A 13,659-nucleotide genomic window follows, 5' to 3' on the forward strand; every position below is an offset into this window, starting at 1 on the left:
CGAGACCCACCTCGCGGGCCACAACTTTGTAATCCTCCATTTTTGCTCGCAACATCGTGAAACATCTTCCCCTCACTTCACAGATGGCGGTTTCAGTAGCATAAAATCACGTCTGGGAGCCCAGGTCACAAAGTCATAGAAGCAATCACGAATTGAGAACAGCATATGTTCTCCGATAGGCGGGGGTTGCCGGTAGGAGACAAATCAACTACGTAAGAGAATGCTAACTACCTAACTAGAATGAGGGTGAAAAAGATAGTGATAGAAGACAAGGTTAAGATCAACTAAAGTTGGATCAGATTCCTTCATATTGGCCCCTCATTAGTGGTGAGTTTGTGCCAGGGCATCTCAGCATGCTCCCGCCGAAGCGGATGAACCAATTTGCTGTCTTAGCGGTCACATCACGCCCAATTTAGTTGATAAAGAAGGGAAAAGGGAAGGGAATAAGAGGAGGATCGTTTCATTCTTTTTATATCTGAATCACCGCCACAGCAATATTTGTGGCTAAGACTTGATGGTAACCACAAGGGTTGGATTTAGGTTGGGTTCATCTGATGGATGGATGCCGTTATCGAGATGTACAGTACTTGGTTCGATAGTACTGTGTTTCCATGCGTATCCCAGGCCCACTGGAGCTGTTGCGTAAACAGCAGGTGCTCTGGACATATCAAGCGCTGAGCACAGCAGCAACAGGGGAGCCCAGCAGGTAGGTACATTCTACACAGGTACTGGCTGTTGGCCTGAAGGGAACCTAGGTAGGCATGGAGCCCATGCCCGGGCATCATTCGAGTCTCGGCCCTGCCCGGACTTCCTCCACCTCCATCTCCGCTACCTCGTCGGCACTAAATAAGCCCATACCATCGCATCGTATCAATGACGTCCTGAGCGAACGCGCCGTTGGACAGTCACAATTACATCGACAATTCGTGTTTAGTCTTTGGTGAATACTTCAACAGCCACTCTTCTTCTTCTTCCTCCTCCGCCGTTATTGTCGATTTGCCTTCCATCCGCCAGCTACACTCCGCCATGTCTCTCACAGGCGTGAGAGGCACCTCGCGTGTCTTGCGCAGCATTGCGAAGCCAGTCGTTGTATCCGCAACATGTACTCGTCGGGCTTCATCTTTAACCCTGGAGGATCAACAACAGGTTCGTTTTGTTCAATTGGATTTACACAATAAGTCTGCGGTCTAACGAATTGCGTCTTCTCTCACAGGCTCTCTCAGCCCACCTGAACAAAGCTGACCCCGCCGTCTTCGACATTATCGAGAAGGTTAGTTACCTTGATAATGGGATTTCGTCGCAGGACTCTTTTATTGATCAACTGGGCAGGAGAAAAACCGACAGAAACACTTCATAAACCTGATTCCTTCCGAGAACTTTACCTCCCAGGCTGTGCTCGATGCACTTGGTAGTGTGATGCAAAGTGAGCTTTAACGGTCAAGGCAGATGCATCTACAGCAACTCGGAATGCTAACAAGCTTCACAGACAAATACTCGGAAGGATATCCAGGCGCTCGGTACTATGGTGGAAACGAATTCATTGATCAATCCGAAAGACTTTGCCAACATCGCGCTTTGGAATCGTTCGGCCTTGACCCAAAGCAATGGGGGGTCAATGTTCAAGGTTGGTAAATAAAAACAGAGTCCGCACTTTCTAGGTCACACAATGATGCTGATTGTCTTCCTCAGCTTTGTCTGGTGCACCCGCCAATCTCTACGTTTATTCCGCTTTACTCAACACACATGATCGTTTGATGGGCCTAGACCTACCACATGGTGGTCACCTATCTCATGGTTACCAAACACCGACCAAAAAGATTTCAGCCATCTCAAAGTACTTCGAAACTCTACCATACCGATTAAACGAAACTACTGGATACATCGATTATGATAAGCTGGAGGAGATGGCAAGCATATACAGACCCAAGATTATCGTTGCTGGCGCAAGTGCATATAGCCGTCTTATTGACTATCAGCGCATGCGAGAGATCTGTGACAAGGTTAACGCCTACCTTCTTGCCGATATTGCTCATATCTCGGGCTTAGTTGCAGCTAAGGTTATACCTGGACCTTTTGCACATGCAGATATTGTAACCACGACTAGCCACAAGAGCTTACGAGGACCTCGGGGTGCCATGATCTTCTACAGGAAAGGCGTTCGAAAACAGCATCCCAAAACAAAAGAGGATATCTTATACGACCTCGAAGGCCCGATTAACAACTCCGTCTTCCCTGGTCACCAAGGCGGTCCCCACAACCATACCATCACAGCTCTCGCCGTGGCTCTCAAGCAGGCCCAAACTCCCGAGTTCCAAGCATATCAGACTCAAGTACTAAAGAATGCCAAAGCGTTTGCGAAACGATTGAGTGAGCCCAAAGGAAAGGGGGGCTTAGGTTATAAGCTTGTTAGTGGAGGAACAGACAACCACTTGGTCCTAGCCGACCTGAAACCTCAAGGCATTGACGGTGGCCGAGTAGAGCGCGTACTGGAATTAGTTGGTGTTGCCGCCAACAAGAATACGGTCCCTGGAGACCGTTCAGCACTGGTTCCTGGTGGCCTTCGTATGGGTACACCTGCCATGACCACTCGCGGCTTTAATGAGGACGACTTTGTTCGTGTTGCCGACGTTGTTGATCGCGCCGTCACTATCGCTGCCCGTATTGATAAGGCTGCCCGAAAGGTGGCTGAGGAGAAGGGCGACAAGAGCCCCGGTAAAATCAAGGTATTCCTAGAGCACCTCGGCGACGGGGAGACACAATCCGAAATCGTTCAGCTGCGAAGTGAGGTTGAGGATTGGGTAGGCACATACCCTCTGCCATGGAGCACGTCGCAATAACGCTCAGCTGGTAATCAGTTGGTTCAAAGGCGTTTGGGTCAATACACCGAATCGAACCATCCGGCCCATGGCGGGGGAACAGCACAAACAATGCTTTAGCTGGATCTACCTATGATACGTCGCTCGGGGAGAGTTGCGTATAGCACATATCATTGTACATACCCATCTTATTCCCCACTTCATCGCATCCCTCGCCATGGCTCATTTGTATTCTACTGTTTCCTAATATGACATTTGTGACTGTGGAAGCTCTCAGTTCATGGAAATTGAATAATTGACACGAAATAGATATTGGTCGCCAGCATAGCAATACCACTACATTGCTGGAAATAAAAGAATTATATCTCATACCCTAATACATCCGAAGGTCTATTATGAGCTATCAAGAATCGTCTTCTACTCCTTGCCAAGGACTTTCTTTGTGCTTGGCCTTTCCCCTATCATTTTGTAATACTCTCGGAGATTCTTCAATCCATCCAAAGCATCAAGGCCTGTTTCTTCTACCATGCTGTGGAGGACTGGCCAAATTGCAAAGTCAGGCAGCGTCATCTCTACACCGGCCATAAAAAGGTGTCCATCTTCTTCCGCGAAACCATCCCAAGCTTCAAGTTCCTGTCTAAGAGACTTGAGATCCCGCTTGCCACTGTCCTCGATCTTGGGCAGGTTGCGCCAGGTATCTAACAAGGTCATGGCACGCTGGAAGCGAGTGAGTCGGATAGCAAGATCTCTAGAAGCTTGTGGAGTACTGCCTGGCTTGCCAATGCCGTAGCGGGCATCCAGATACACCATGAGAGCAAAATCACCTTGAACGATAGATTTGTCCTTGTCTGAAAACTTGACCACGAGGTTGTCGGAGTTCAGCGACTCAGATCCTGTCGTTATACTGCCTCTTGCGTAATTTACGCCGAATTCGGCCAACATTAAAGCTATACGCATGTTGACAATTGGGTCGCGGCAGGCAAAGAAACGAGGTGCGTTGCTCATATGCAGCACATCGAAGCCCTTGCCATAGTACGCATCCCAGTCGAACTCTGTAGCATGATTTTCTGTTCCGAAAGCTTTCAGCATCTCGATGGCTTCGGGAGATTCGCCGTTAATGACCGGGTGAGCATCTTCTCTGATCTTGGCTTTGGCTCCTTGGCCCCAGATAAGAGTCTCCTCGCGGTTCAGGAATGTTCCAATATGTCGGAACGTTAGAGATATGCGGCCTCCCTCATAGGCCAGTTCAGCCTCGGATTTTTCTTTCTTTAATCGTTTATCTTGGCGAATAGCGTGCAGCCACTTCATGTTGCTGCGTAAGCCTAGTCGACATAAAGAATTGTGCGGGAGTTTGGCGCGCTGGATCGTTCTCTTTGAGTCTGCTGGCGACGCAGCTCCTTCTTGAGCCGGGTCTTTGTCCTTCCTCTTTGTCCTGAAAGTGAAGGTCCGTTCGGCGCCTAGACTCACATTGGCGATATAAGATCCCTTGACGATATCCAGGGTCTTGTCACTATGCTCGGAAATGTAATCGTTGCCATCCCGGTAATACTGAATCAGCACATGGTTCAGGGGATGACCTAAGTGTTTCTCCGTCTCAGTCCTGATGACCTGAACGGTCGGGGAAAATGGCAGCAGTGGTGGGGATTCATCGGATGGATGACGGTAGACTGGGATGCTATCGTCTGGACTAATCTCGCCCTGTACGGCGACGAGTCGTGGGACCTGCCCTCCTTGGTGGGACATGCGCTGCCATTGAACCTCGTCACGCAGCTTGTTGAAGATGCCGTCGAGTAAAGAATCAGGCAGGACATTCTCGATAATGTCGGTATCTCCCTCACAAAGACCTTTCTGTTGGAAGCTATTGTCATGGCTCGTCATTGGCTTCTTGACCTTTTTAGTTGCTTGCAATTCATCTGTTGGTGCCACTGTCTCATCGGTGTGTTCTTCTTGCTTGGTGTCGTTCTGGGCCGCCGTTGAATCTGGCTTCGACTCGCTTGGTCTTTTATCTGCTGAAGCTTTTGCGTCAACAGCTTGAACATTGTCTATGCTAGAGCTCTTTGAAGGCTGCAGATTGCTGATAGATGCTTCTTCGGTCCTCTGCTGCGGGATCTCTTGATCTGTTTTGCCTTCGGCTACATTCTTGGTTTTGACTTCAGCTGTAGATGAATCTTTGGCCAGTGTCCCATCAGCTGTCTCGCCAGTTGTAGCCTGATTTATGCCATCAGGCTCTGTGATTTTTGCTTTTTTGTTGTCTTTTGCGTCACGATCTTCAGTTGTGCTTTTCGGCAGCCCCTTTACCTCAGATTGGGTTGATGAGTTCGCGGGACTTGGTGAATCCGAAGCCAGCCGCAGACCTGTCATATTTTTAACAAAATCCGGCGTGGTGCTCTTCTTGCGATCATTCGCTTTGTTGGAATCTGACTTGGCAGCTCGTGGTTTTTCCAAACCTGATGATGAGGCGGGCGGTTGGGCACCTCGAGACTTTGTTGGTTTCGATTTCGATTTCGGTTTCGGTTTCGGTTGGATGACCTCCATAACCTCATCGTATGAAGCAATTTCACATCCGGTGAGTTCTATTATGGATGCTATCGCCGCACTCTTCCTAGACTCGGTACGATAGCCGCAGCAGTCGTCGACGATGGTTATAGCCATGCCATGTCCTGCAGCATCCAGAGCTGTAGCATATACGCCAACATTGGTCAAGGATCCACAGATGAAAAGCTCCATGACCATTTTGGCTCTCAAGACACGCAGTAGATGGGTTGACTGGAAGGCCGAGTAGTGAGACTTGAACAGCTTTGCGTCTGTCTTTTGTATCGAGTCTTGAACAGCCGATGCTATCTGACAGCCCGGGGTGTCAGCTTTGACGCATACAGCATCTTGATGACTGAGGAAAGCCTCCTTGTCTGGCGGGCCAACAACTTCAACGACCTTGTCTGGAACAGTTGACCGGCCTCGTGAAGAACTTTGTGATGATTTGGGCGCTTTGTCGCTGATAACAATATCTTCCTCTGGTGAATGCCGAGTTTCGCTGAATTGGGACTGAACCCAAACGACGTCGCCTACACTTCGGAATGCCTCTGATAGTTTGACAGTTCGCTCAACAAATCCTTCCGGTTCATTGACATGCAGGGCACCGTCTTGGGAGATGAAATCGTGTTGGAAATCCACTGCAATGAGTGCTTTGCGTGTTGTGATCTGCGGCAATGCAGCTTGGTCGAAAGCGAACATGATGAAGAACAATGCGTGAAAGTATAGTGTGACAATCGAGTAATATAGGATAGATATAGAAAGGTAAATAGATAGACTGGCAGACAGGTAAGTGGGTGCTTTGAGAAGATGAACCGTGAAAGTCCAGCTTTCAATCTACTAAGTTATGTATAGCAGAGCAGAACAGATCAAATCAGATCAAAGCAAAGCAAAGCATCAAACAGCCCGCCCTTCTTTGCGACGGGTGGGACTAACTTTGATATTGAGGGTTTTAGGTACCTCAGTTAGGGCAGGGGGGTAAGACGATCAGGGTCTTGTCTCAAGGTTGTCTAAGTCCGGTACTGTACGGATACGTCAACCCCATTCTGATGCCGCTGGAGTTGAATTCCGATCTGCAGGGTAGGCCAAGTTTTGGAATGATTGATGTAGATGGATAAGCGTGAAGGAAACATCCGTTGCCTGCTAGAATAACTGGTTTTAAATGACCCGTGTTGCTGTCTGTGATAATGCAGTATGCGGAAGTGATATTTTGGATGTTTACATCTGAAGGTACCTACAGTATCTGACACTAGGTAATAAATGTACACGCCGAGTGAGTTAGGGCAACATGACAGAACAGATCAAGATCATCAGGCAGCAGAAGCTACGCCTGCTGGACATGGATGCTCGAGTGATATTGACCAAGTACAGTACCTAAGTAACCTAGAGCTGGAAACCCTGCAACCAGACGATACAGTAACTGAAGGTACCTAATCATCAACAGTATCCGTAATGTTGAATCCGGATTTTACCGACCTGCTTCAAACTGTCGGTCAAAGTGGTCGTCCTGATATGTACGTAAACCTTAGTACCTAGTGCCTACACATGCAGCGACATGCATAAAGAAAAGTACTGTACAATACAGTACGTGATTGAAACCCATCATGACTTACTGGGAATGGGTCTGTTGGGTGAGGAACTAAGCGGTATAAGCAAGTACTTGGGCTAGCATGGAGGCCAGGCCTCTGCCGATCTATCGGTCTAGAACCTTCTTGATTGCCTGCACTGGCAATAATGTTGCACGGCACATAATATAGCAGAAGTTTGGTGACGCAGTTTGAAAGTTTCAGTACATTAATATATCGTAGGTAATTTCTCTTAAAATAAGATAAAAACACCATGTCAAGATGACGTGTCAGAATTTGTTGATTGTAACTCTAAACACAACCGTTGGTTCACCTAGGTACTAAGGTATCTTGTTCGTTTATTGTCAGTACCTACCTGCCATCCATTGTTAATCCTTCTTACGTACCTGTGTTCTATGTCGATACTAGGAATGCTTTTGGACCCTTGATCACAAGATATCAAAATGATATACCGGCCTAGATGATTTCCATGACGTGAGTATAAACCCAAGACAGTAAGACTATGAAACATAAAGCAGTAGCACAATCAATTTAAGACAAAAAAGGCTATCTTCTAAATGCGTCATCTTGGTTAGTGAAGAGTATACAACCTAATATGAAACTCATAAGTGCACATGATTCGGTAGTTCAATAAACAATGAACAATTAACAATCCACGTTCCTTCAGTAATGACTGGTATATAATCCTCTCGATTCAAGATTTCACTTCAGCTCCGTTATTATATCCAACATACCTACATATCATGATAATTCCTTGATTATAATAGAAACAGGGAGGTATCTGGGGTGGGTAACAGAAGGATTGTCCTCTAAGATTCAGGGCGTCAAAATAAAGTAGTCTAAGCGCTTTGCTAAACTCACTTAAGGTGACCAAGTTATTTCATCTCTTACGCTCTTAGCGGCGGGTGGACCTCATTGAATATTGACGAATAAGCCGGAGTTTCTCCAGGCGCTACCAGCGAAGCTTAGCACCTTGCTACAGCTCTTAGCGACAACATGCGCGAACGTGCCTTCAGCCTCACTAATTCATTCATAACAAATTTACTCTCCCTAAGCACTTATACCTATCGCATGCATTGCCGATTACCACTACGATACAATTGCTAGGCGCCTTGAACACACAGCTATCGATGGGAAATCAGCGGGTTTTGTCTTGATTCTTTCGCCTGCATCGCGTCGCGAAGCACACGCTTGCGAACCTCTTCACAATGACGCCCAAGCGAAGTTTATCGCCCGTCGATGAGCAACAGCCCGACCTGAAGCGCCCCCGGCTAGAAGAATCTGAAAATGAGTTGATACGACTGGAGGACGACGAGATCAGTTCGATCGCTTCTCTGGTACCGAATCCGCACTATCAAGCCAGAACAGGTCTTCAACGCTCGATCGCGATGGTCCTCAATCACGACGGGTTTCAGGGAGCAAGCCCCGAGGCGATGGAAAGTTTCACAGGGATGGTGGAGACATGTGAGTTACGCCTCGATTCTGCATAAGCAGCGCTTGATTACTTACCTATATCAGACTTGGAAGGTATGATTGAAGCTGCCAAAACTCTCGCTTTGGCCGCTCGACGTGAGCACCCTATACCTACCGACTTCGAACATGCGTTACGACGGCACAACGTTAGTGTCTCATCACTGAAACCACACTTGAACCCACCTGTTCCCAAAGCACAAGCGTTTCCCGGTTACGTTGATGTGTTGCCCGAAGACCTCGACGCATACACGACGTTACCGCTTCTGGGCGAGGAACTAAGTGGGCAGCCTGACAAAGACGAGAAAGATTACGTCCCGTCTTCTTTCCCTGAGTTCCCCAGCAAACATACGTACAAATTCACTCCCCAAGAGGATACCAGCATCCGGGATTCAAAGAAGATACGCGAAGAGGCAGCCAGAACAGCTCAGCAGGGCGAGGACGCTCTCAGGCGGCTAGTACGAGCATCCAAGATGCGAAAACAGAAAGAAGTAAAAAACTTGGTGGAACGTGATACACATGGAAAAGAGAGATTTCGGCTTTGGGAATCCACAATGAAACGGTTCATGGCAACTGAAGGCAGAGGGGAGAACACGGATCAGATGGAGATCGCGGACCACAGCATGATTGTCAATGGAGAAGCGCTCTTCTCACGAAAGGAAGTCCCAAGAGCTGGCAAGCGCTCAGCTGCTTTGGCAAGCAAAAAGGCGTCATGAGGAAGGAGAAGATGGCCAACATGATACCCCAATACTCGCATAATGGTACTGATCGGATGGCGTAAGGCGTTACTGGACTGTTTTTCTTTCTGATTGGTCTTCTTCCTGAGGTTTGGAATGAGGATAGAACAAATACTGATGTAGAATAAGCGACCGAGAGCGAATCGAGCACAATGGGAATATCATCCCAAACCCACATGCATGTACGGCTTTGTTCTGAGTTAAGAATGCATGCAATGCGACTGAACGTGCGTATACCCCTATGATGTCTTGGGAAAATTACTGACTTGAATGGTTGACAGTTCAGGTTGATTGGCAGACTGATCTTGCTTGTGCATATAGATCATCTTGACCTGTAAACACCGTTCTATCCATGACGATCAATCTAATTCCATGCATCTTATAATTGTACTGAAATATCGACGACATTGACTCCAAAAGGTTATACCGTACTGACAACTCCCTACAGACGGTGACTGGCTCATCGCATTTGCAAATACATATCACAGACAATGTTCAACACCCCGAAGCCCACCAGCCACATCTCTACGCCACGATCGATCAAACGCCACGCGACCGAAAAATCACACCCGAACCTGAAAATTGATACGTACCTCGCCGGCCGCTCGCACCCCGCTAATTCCAAAGCGGAGTTCATTCAAGGCCCTAATCCCACAGAAAAAAAAGAAAAAGAGGCAGGTACGATTCGCAACCGCCTTCCCATCCGACTCGGCCTAGGTTTTGCTGAACAGCCTTTGATTTCTCTCTTTCTTCCCCTTCACGCACCTTGATCCTCTGCATCGCCTCGTCACCGCAAGCATGGCCGAACAATTGATCTTGAAGGGAACCCTCGAGGGCCACGTACGTCGAACCCCATCAACCCTGTTTTCATCGATGTCGACTGTTGTGTCGCGACTGTGTCGTCGGCCATGACCCGCTTCATAACGAGATGCTGAGTCGGCATCGTCAAAGGAAATGGGATCTTGGACATCTAGGATTGAAGGCTGACTGTTAACAGAATGGCTGGGTCACCAGCCTGGCTACCTCCATGGAGAAGTACGTCAAAGATTGCAAAACCGCAGCTCCTCAAGGTCATGCAACTAACAGTTCACCAGCCCCAACATGCTCCTGTCTGCTTCCCGAGACAAGACCCTGATCATCTGGAACCTCACCCGCGATGAGACCCAGTACGGTTACCCCAAGCGATCTCTTCACGGCCACTCCCACATCGTCTCGGACTGTGTACGTTCACCCAGTGCCCCGCCTTGAAACGACAACGCTCCGGCGGGCAGAAGGAATCAAGAATTCGGCTGATTGTTGGAAACAGGTTATCTCCTCCGACGGTGCCTACGCTCTGTCTGCCTCTTGGGACAAGACTCTGCGTCTCTGGGAGCTTGCTACCGGTACCACCACTCGACGATTCGTCGGCCACACCAACGACGTCCTCTCCGTCAGCTTCTCCGCCGACAACCGCCAGATCGTTTCCGGTTCTCGCGACCGAACCATCAAGCTCTGGAACACCCTCGGTGACTGCAAGTACACCATCACCGACAAGGGCCACACCGAGTGGGCTTCTTGCGTCCGCTTCAGCCCTAACCCCCAGAACCCCGTCATCGTCTCCGCTGGCTGGGACAAGCTTGTCAAGGTCAGTACATACTACCATTCTCTCCTTGCCAATTTTTACATGATGTTTGCAACCCAAGTATTTGCTACTTCAGAGCCTGTTTACGCAGGCCATGAGACCACTATTCACCATTGCCCTGATTTTTCAATTTACCACAGCCTTTTTATGTCTACAGAAATGCATGCATTTGACAAGATTCTAACATCCTGTTTAGGTTTGGGAGCTCTCCACCTGCAAGCTCCAGACTGACCACATTGGTCACACCGGCTACATCAACACCGTCACCATCTCCCCCGACGGCTCCCTCTGCGCCTCCGGTGGTAAGGACGGTACCACCATGCTCTGGGATCTTAACGAGTCCAAGCACCTCTACTCCCTCAACGCCAACGACGAGATCCACGCTCTTGTCTTCTCCCCTAACCGATACTGGCTGTGCGCTGCTACTGCCAGCAGCATCATCATCTTCGATCTCGAGAAGAAGAGCAAGGTTGATGAGCTCAAGCCTGAGTTCCCCGCTGTCGGCAAGAAGAGCCGAGAGCCCGAGTGTGTCAGCTTGGCTTGGTCTGCTGATGGCCAGACTCTGTTCGCTGGTTACACTGACAACATCATCCGTGCCTGGGGTGTCATGTCGAGGGCATAGTTTGCCCATCCTTAAAAAAGAGGCGTGGTGACGAAGGCGAGCGGAAGAAGGTAGATCATTGGTGGGGCGTCAATAGGTTGGCTTCCTCGTTTGGTCTTTATTGATGCAAAGGAAGGGGGGCGACTACAAATCTGACGAGGGCATAACGCATTTGCTGGTTATAGGCAGCCCCTGAAATTACCGGGATTCATCCTTTTGTTCTCCAATAAAGAACTCGAGTTTTCAAATTATGTTATAACTTCCAGTGATGTCTCAACGTTTGCCTGATCTAATGCCGCTGCCCAGTCCCAAACGTGCTTGTGATGAATCTGAGTTCCAGTAGCATATGCATCTGAATGATACGATATAGCATAGGCAAGTCATGTTTTACGAGGTTGAACATCACTATATTGTAATCTACGATCATGACCCAACAGAAAGTTGGACAATCCTTTCACAATTCGGGATATCAGACACACTTCACTGGAGATCTGGTATTGTATGACTCGACCAGGGCCCTATTCGATGCATGGCATTTGTGATTGGACAGAGCATTATGAGGGCGACTATTTGGTGCCGATACTTGAGCCGTTGATTGGCAATGGACAACTGGTTATTCTATTTTCCCAATTGTCTCTACATAACCTGAAATGCTTTTGTTTTCCCTCCTGGCTCAATTGTGGAAATTTCACCTAAAGATGGCGACACTCATTACGGCACGGCGAGCCATGTGCGTGCCCATAACAGTCGCTGCTCCCTTAATTTTGAGTCCTTTACATGAAAGGCGGCAGGGAAAATGGATATCCGCCGTTCTTGACACGGAATACGCTCAACAAGAAGCTGTAGACAAGGAACAGAATGCCACCGAAAGCGATAACAGCGACTTGTTGGGTCTTAGCATCAGCAATTCGTGGGACCTTGATAGCGAGAGTGATGACACAGAATGACAATGTACCGTCTAGAAAGGCTGGTTAGCATAGTACGCAATTTGAGAGAACGGTAACACATACAAAGGGCCGCCACAATTTGAGTCTCAAGACCGAGTTGCTGCTGGAAGCCAGGGACGATATAGTTGATTCCACCTCGTCCATCACCAGTGACATAGGGGACCTTGCGGATGTGATTAAACATGTGACCACTGATGAACAAGAGGATAACCATAAGGGAGATGGCAGCCCAGAGGTTGCGGCTCTGAAGGACGGGAGACACGTAGGGCCAAGCAACAACAGCTGCGGTAAGAACTCCAAGCACAGCGGTGATGGAGACTATCCAGCCTACGTAGTTGACAGGCCGCTTGACGCTGGGATGAGGTCGGTCAGGAAGGGAGCGAGCGAGCCAGGACTGAACTCGTTCGGCGGATGCGGGTCTGGGTGTGTCAGTCCATTGCTGTTCTCATCACGTTCACATACCACTCACCCAGTGTTAAAGTCATAGCGATCAGGCTCCTTCTTGGTCGAAGCATGAGGACCGACGGTAGGATGGAACAGGAGCAAAACAGGAGCAGTTGAGAGACCAAGCTGTTACTTCAAGTCAGCGACCAAGCCACATTTCGGGATCTCTCGTATTAACATACCGACATGAAGGTATCTCTGCCGTCAACGAAATCAAGCGTGCCAAAAATCAATCGGGACTCAGCAGCCTTGTCGCCTTTATTCCAACTCTTGCCCAGCAGGTCCCATTCGGGCTGAAACTCGCGGCATAATTGACAGGAAAATCGTGCATCGGCAGCAGTGAGGAGAACAGCGACACTGTAGTCTCGAGGGGTGGATGTCAAAGACTTGTACGTGGAGTCCTTGAGCTTGACAGGCGTCGAGGTTTGTTTGGCGTGGAATTCGTTGAATCGCTCGGCCGAGGACTTCTTAGCGGCCACGACACCTGTCGCAAGCAGGGCGAAGGAGAGGAGCGAATGGAGGAAGCGCATTGTGACAGAAGAACAATTCGCAGATTGTCGATCAGAGAGATAAAAAGAGGCCAATTGGCCAAGAAATTCGGTTGCAAAAGAAGTGCGAGGTGGCTGTCGAAGCTACCTTTACTTGCTACCTACACCTTTTACTGTACACAGGAAGCTGGAGCTATCGAACTGAAGCTGAGGTGGCCTCTGATCCAAAAAGCCTTAGTCAGCTATTCAACTGCTACATCCTGGTGGGGGGTGGCAGCGTCATTGGGTGAGACCTATGGCTATCTTATCACGTGGAAGAGCTAACGGCAGTTCTGACGCTAGTCCCAATACAGCATATTGTTTACTGCTACTGCCTGGGAGTACCCGGCGGTAGCAAAACACAGACTTCGGCTGGTTTCC

General features: G+C 48.7%; 5 protein-coding genes across 5 annotated transcripts; 3 read left to right on the top strand and 2 right to left on the bottom strand.

The window, feature by feature from the left end:
- The first annotated feature begins 699 nt into the window (after nucleotides 1–699).
- B0J16DRAFT_283053 (serine hydroxymethyltransferase-domain-containing protein) lies at nucleotides 700–3,180 on the top strand. The gene is made up of 5 exons (XM_046123982.1): nucleotides 700–1,146; nucleotides 1,214–1,270; nucleotides 1,330–1,423; nucleotides 1,487–1,624; nucleotides 1,690–3,180. Exons 1-5 carry the CDS (start codon nucleotides 1,027–1,029, stop codon nucleotides 2,835–2,837), a joined length of 1,557 nt encoding a protein of 518 aa, XP_045987099.1. The 5' UTR covers nucleotides 700–1,026; the 3' UTR covers nucleotides 2,838–3,180.
- On the bottom strand, nucleotides 3,181–6,245 carry B0J16DRAFT_334646 (uncharacterized protein). The gene has a single exon (XM_046126974.1). It carries the CDS (start codon nucleotides 6,045–6,047, stop codon nucleotides 3,234–3,236), a length of 2,814 nt encoding a protein of 937 aa, XP_045987100.1. The 5' UTR covers nucleotides 6,048–6,245; the 3' UTR covers nucleotides 3,181–3,233.
- Nucleotides 6,246–7,936: 1,691 nt separating this feature from the next.
- On the top strand, nucleotides 7,937–9,523 carry B0J16DRAFT_73265 (transcription factor TFIID complex subunit 8 C-term-domain-containing protein). Its single transcript, XM_046134391.1, has 3 exons — nucleotides 7,937–8,395; nucleotides 8,450–9,365; nucleotides 9,420–9,523. Exons 1-2 carry the CDS (start codon nucleotides 8,140–8,142, stop codon nucleotides 9,115–9,117), a joined length of 924 nt encoding a protein of 307 aa, XP_045987101.1. The 5' UTR covers nucleotides 7,937–8,139; the 3' UTR covers nucleotides 9,118–9,365; nucleotides 9,420–9,523.
- On the top strand, nucleotides 9,448–11,721 carry B0J16DRAFT_73249 (guanine nucleotide-binding protein beta subunit-like protein). The gene is made up of 6 exons (XM_046134390.1): nucleotides 9,448–9,525; nucleotides 9,587–9,978; nucleotides 10,136–10,173; nucleotides 10,233–10,359; nucleotides 10,445–10,762; nucleotides 10,956–11,721. Exons 2-6 carry the CDS (start codon nucleotides 9,937–9,939, stop codon nucleotides 11,379–11,381), a joined length of 951 nt encoding a protein of 316 aa, XP_045987102.1. The 5' UTR covers nucleotides 9,448–9,525; nucleotides 9,587–9,936; the 3' UTR covers nucleotides 11,382–11,721.
- B0J16DRAFT_369338 (uncharacterized protein) lies at nucleotides 11,677–13,473 on the bottom strand. Its single transcript, XM_046130268.1, has 4 exons — nucleotides 12,934–13,473; nucleotides 12,777–12,877; nucleotides 12,371–12,726; nucleotides 11,677–12,318 (listed from the first exon to the last, which is right to left on the bottom strand). The coding sequence occupies exons 1-4, from the start codon at nucleotides 13,279–13,281 to the stop codon at nucleotides 12,134–12,136; spliced, it is 990 nt and encodes a 329-aa protein (XP_045987103.1). The 5' UTR covers nucleotides 13,282–13,473; the 3' UTR covers nucleotides 11,677–12,133.
- Nucleotides 13,474–13,659: the final 186 nt, after the last annotated feature.

The sequence above is a fragment of the Fusarium flagelliforme genome (genome assembly GCF_020744385.1).
Source record: "Fusarium flagelliforme strain FIESC 12 MPI-CAGE-AA-0113 chromosome Unknown B0J16scaffold_2, whole genome shotgun sequence".
Taxonomy (NCBI): domain Eukaryota; kingdom Fungi; phylum Ascomycota; class Sordariomycetes; order Hypocreales; family Nectriaceae; genus Fusarium; species Fusarium flagelliforme.

Bases quoted from the DNA above. Each gene is read 5' to 3' on its own strand.
- B0J16DRAFT_283053 (XM_046123982.1), top strand. From the start codon at position 1,027: ATGTCTCTCACAGGCGTGAGAGGCACCTCGCGTGTCTTGCGCAGCATT. The intron at 1,147-1,213 runs GTTCGTTTTGTT...CTTCTCTCACAG, and splicing joins CCCTGGAGGATCAACAACAG to GCTCTCTCAGCCCACCTGAA. The intron at 1,625-1,689 runs GTTGGTAAATAA...TGTCTTCCTCAG, and splicing joins ATGGGGGGTCAATGTTCAAG to CTTTGTCTGGTGCACCCGCC.
- B0J16DRAFT_334646 (XM_046126974.1), bottom strand. From the start codon at position 6,047: ATGTTCGCTTTCGACCAAGCTGCATTGCCGCAGATCACAACACGCAAA.
- B0J16DRAFT_73265 (XM_046134391.1), top strand. From the start codon at position 8,140: ATGACGCCCAAGCGAAGTTTATCGCCCGTCGATGAGCAACAGCCCGAC. The intron at 8,396-8,449 runs GTGAGTTACGCC...TACCTATATCAG, and splicing joins CACAGGGATGGTGGAGACAT to ACTTGGAAGGTATGATTGAA.
- B0J16DRAFT_73249 (XM_046134390.1), top strand. From the start codon at position 9,937: ATGGCCGAACAATTGATCTTGAAGGGAACCCTCGAGGGCCAC. The intron at 10,360-10,444 runs GTACGTTCACCC...TGTTGGAAACAG, and splicing joins CCCACATCGTCTCGGACTGT to GTTATCTCCTCCGACGGTGC. The intron at 10,763-10,955 runs GTCAGTACATAC...CATCCTGTTTAG, and splicing joins GCTGGGACAAGCTTGTCAAG to GTTTGGGAGCTCTCCACCTG.
- B0J16DRAFT_369338 (XM_046130268.1), bottom strand. From the start codon at position 13,281: ATGCGCTTCCTCCATTCGCTCCTCTCCTTCGCCCTGCTTGCGACAGGT. The intron at 12,727-12,776 runs GTGAGTGGTATG...TGACACACCCAG, and splicing joins CGCTATGACTTTAACACTGG to ACCCGCATCCGCCGAACGAG. The intron at 12,319-12,370 runs GTATGTGTTACC...CAGCCTTTCTAG, and splicing joins TCAAATTGTGGCGGCCCTTT to ACGGTACATTGTCATTCTGT.